The sequence below is a fragment of the Centrocercus urophasianus genome, unplaced genomic scaffold (genome assembly GCF_019232065.1).
Source record: "Centrocercus urophasianus isolate 14NV4802_14NV808 unplaced genomic scaffold, USGS_Curo_1.0 seq_10, whole genome shotgun sequence".
Taxonomy (NCBI): domain Eukaryota; kingdom Metazoa; phylum Chordata; class Aves; order Galliformes; family Phasianidae; genus Centrocercus; species Centrocercus urophasianus.
Window position 1 is genome coordinate 49,753,951 of NW_024884142.1, and position 2,557 is coordinate 49,756,507.

General features: G+C 63.6%; 1 protein-coding gene across 1 annotated transcript; it reads right to left on the minus strand.

Annotated features, from left to right (window-relative positions):
- Positions 1–622: 622 nt before the first annotated feature.
- Positions 623–1,445, minus strand: OLIG3 (oligodendrocyte transcription factor 3). The gene is given in 2 exon segments (XM_042824887.1): positions 623–703; positions 705–1,445. Coding segments are annotated over 2 exon segments (822 nt in total).
- Between the last annotated feature and the right edge of the window lie 1,112 nt (positions 1,446–2,557).

The following is a 2,557-nucleotide window of genomic DNA, read 5'->3' on the forward strand; positions in this document are numbered from 1 at the left end:
AACGAAACAACGAAACAACCGCAAAACGAAACGGAACGGTTCTCCGAGAGGAGAACCGAGCGCCGAGGGGTTTCAGGGAGTGGGAGGCGAGGAGTTGGCAAAACGGGCCCGGAGGGGCCGCGCTTTGCACCGTTTCCCTCCTTATTTTGTTGGTTTGTTGTTGTTGTTGTTTTATAAGAGGACGCGGAGGGAGGAAGAAAGGAACCGCCAATAGAACCGCACCGCAACCAACACCGAAAGGAACTCCCGCAGCGCCCGAGGCGGTCCCGCCCGGGGAGATCCGCGCTGCGCCCCGCGGAGCTGAGCCCGAAGCCGGGGCGAGGCGGGAGGGAGGCTACGGGACGCCGCCGTTCGACGGAACAGTGAGAAAACCCCGCAAAAGGAGGAGAACCCCAAACCGATCCCATCGTCTGTGAACAGCTGGGAGCACTGCAGTGACAACCATGTCTTTTTTTTTTTTTTTCTTTTCCCATCCATTTTAAGGAATTATTTACATTTCCTCCCCACCGCTATTACTCTTTTTTACCGCGGGGATCGCACCTCTCCCGGCTCAGAGCGGGCGGCAGCGTCCCCTCGGCAGGGTCCTTCCCTCCCCGGCGGCGGGGGGCAGGGCCGGGGCGGCTCACTTCAGCAGGTCCTTGGTGTCCGCCGAGATCCGGCCCATGCCGGAGGCGGAGAGGGCAGAGAGGTGAGGCGGGGGGGGGCACCTGGCAGATGGTGCAGGGGCACGGCAAGCCGGCCCAGTGCTGGAAGCCGCCGCCGAGCTGCAGCGCGGGGGGAGTGGAGGGGGTCTTCAGCAGGGAGTGGGGCGGCCGGATGGTGCCCAGGGCCGGCAGCGAGGCTGGCAGCGACGGGGACGCGTTGGCGGAGGAGAGGGCCCCGCCGAGGATGGGGTGCACCTGGTGCACGGCTCCGGCTGCGTGGGGCGGGTGCGCCGCGGCGGAGTGGCCCACGGTGCCGCAGTGGAAGGCCGAGTGGTGGCCACCGTAGATCTCCCCCACCAGGCGTTTCATCTCCTCCAGGGAGCTTGTGAGCATCAGGATGTAGTTTCTGGCCAGCAGCAGGGTGGCGATTTTGGAGAGTTTCCGGACGGAGGGGCCGTGCGCGTAGGGCATCACCTCCCGCAGCCCATCCATGGCCAGATTGAGGTCGTGCATCCGCTTGCGCTCCCGCCCGTTGATCTTGAGCCGCAGCTGCTGCAGGTCCTGCTCCGAGAGTTGCTTCTTGATCTTGTACTTGCCGCCCTCCCCCTGCGCCTTGGGGCCGCCCCGGGCCAGTCCCTCCCCGGCCATCTTCTGCACCAGGTCGCCCTGCGTGGAAGAGACGGGGTTGAGGCGGCTCTCCGGGTGGTGGTGGTGGTGGTGGTGGCGGTGCTCCCGCAGGTACATCTCGTCCATGTCCGGCGAGGAGGCTCTGCTGGAGACGGAGCTGGAGTCAGAATTCATTGTACTCGAGCGCCGGAGCGAGACACCTTGCCTGATCGGGAGGCGGCGGAACGGGGCGGCTCCTCTGGGGGGCACCGAGGGATGGACGGGTCGGACGGCGCCGGGCGGGCGGGCGGCAGCTCGAGGCGGCAGCGGGGGAAAGAGCCCTCTGCCCCGCGGCAGCGCTGCCCCGCGCCCCGCTCTCAGGGACGGCGGTGGGTGTGTGCCGGGACTGACCTCCGCCTGCTTACGAGGGGCTTTTATAGGGCTGCGGCGGAGAGCGGAGACAAAAGGAGCCCTCCTATGTATAGCGGTGTAGTTGGGATGACGTGCCGTTATTCAGGGCGGTGCGCTTTGACTGTCCCATTTAGCGAGGACCCCCATTCATATTCATGGCGGTGCCACCCGGGACACCTCAGCCACGGACCGTCAGGAGCCGAGGAGACACAAAACCCCTCTGATTGACACCGCACACCCGGCGCTCCGCGTGCCCGCCACCTCCTCCCCCTGCCCTTCATTTCCAATATAACAAGGCACCCCGTTCGCTGCGAGGAGCCAGGGCCGCGGGGACTGCCCGCCCGTCGGGGCCGCCCGGCCCTCCCCTCCCAGCTCGGCCCCTCGTTCAGGGTCTGTCGTGCGGCACCGGCTGCACAGCGTCCGCCCGGGGAAGCGACCGCGGTGATCCCGAGCCGCTGCTCCCGGCCCCGACGAGCCGAGAGCGTGAGGTCGGCACCACTCGCAGGGAGCCGCCGGGTGCGCTTCCACCCGCGAGCGTGGGCATGGGAGAGAGTTCCCGGCGGGACAGCGGGATGGTAAAGGGGTGTGGGGAGATGAGAGAGGGAGGAGTGGGGAACTGTCATCCGCCGAGTCGGACCGTGCTTCGTCTGCTGAGGGAAATTAAAGCCTTCTCATTGTCGGCACTGAGAGAGAATCCCACAGGGAAGGGAAGAGAAAAGAAGAAAAGGAAAAGGGAAAAAGGAAAAGAGAAAGAAAAAGAGAAAGAAAATGAGAGGGAAAAAGAAAAAGAAGAAAAAGAGAAAGAAGAAGAGAAAGAGAAAGAAAAAGAAAAAGAAAAAGAAAAAGAGAAAGAAGAAGAAAAAGAGAAAGAAAAAGAGAAAGAAAAAGAGAAAGAA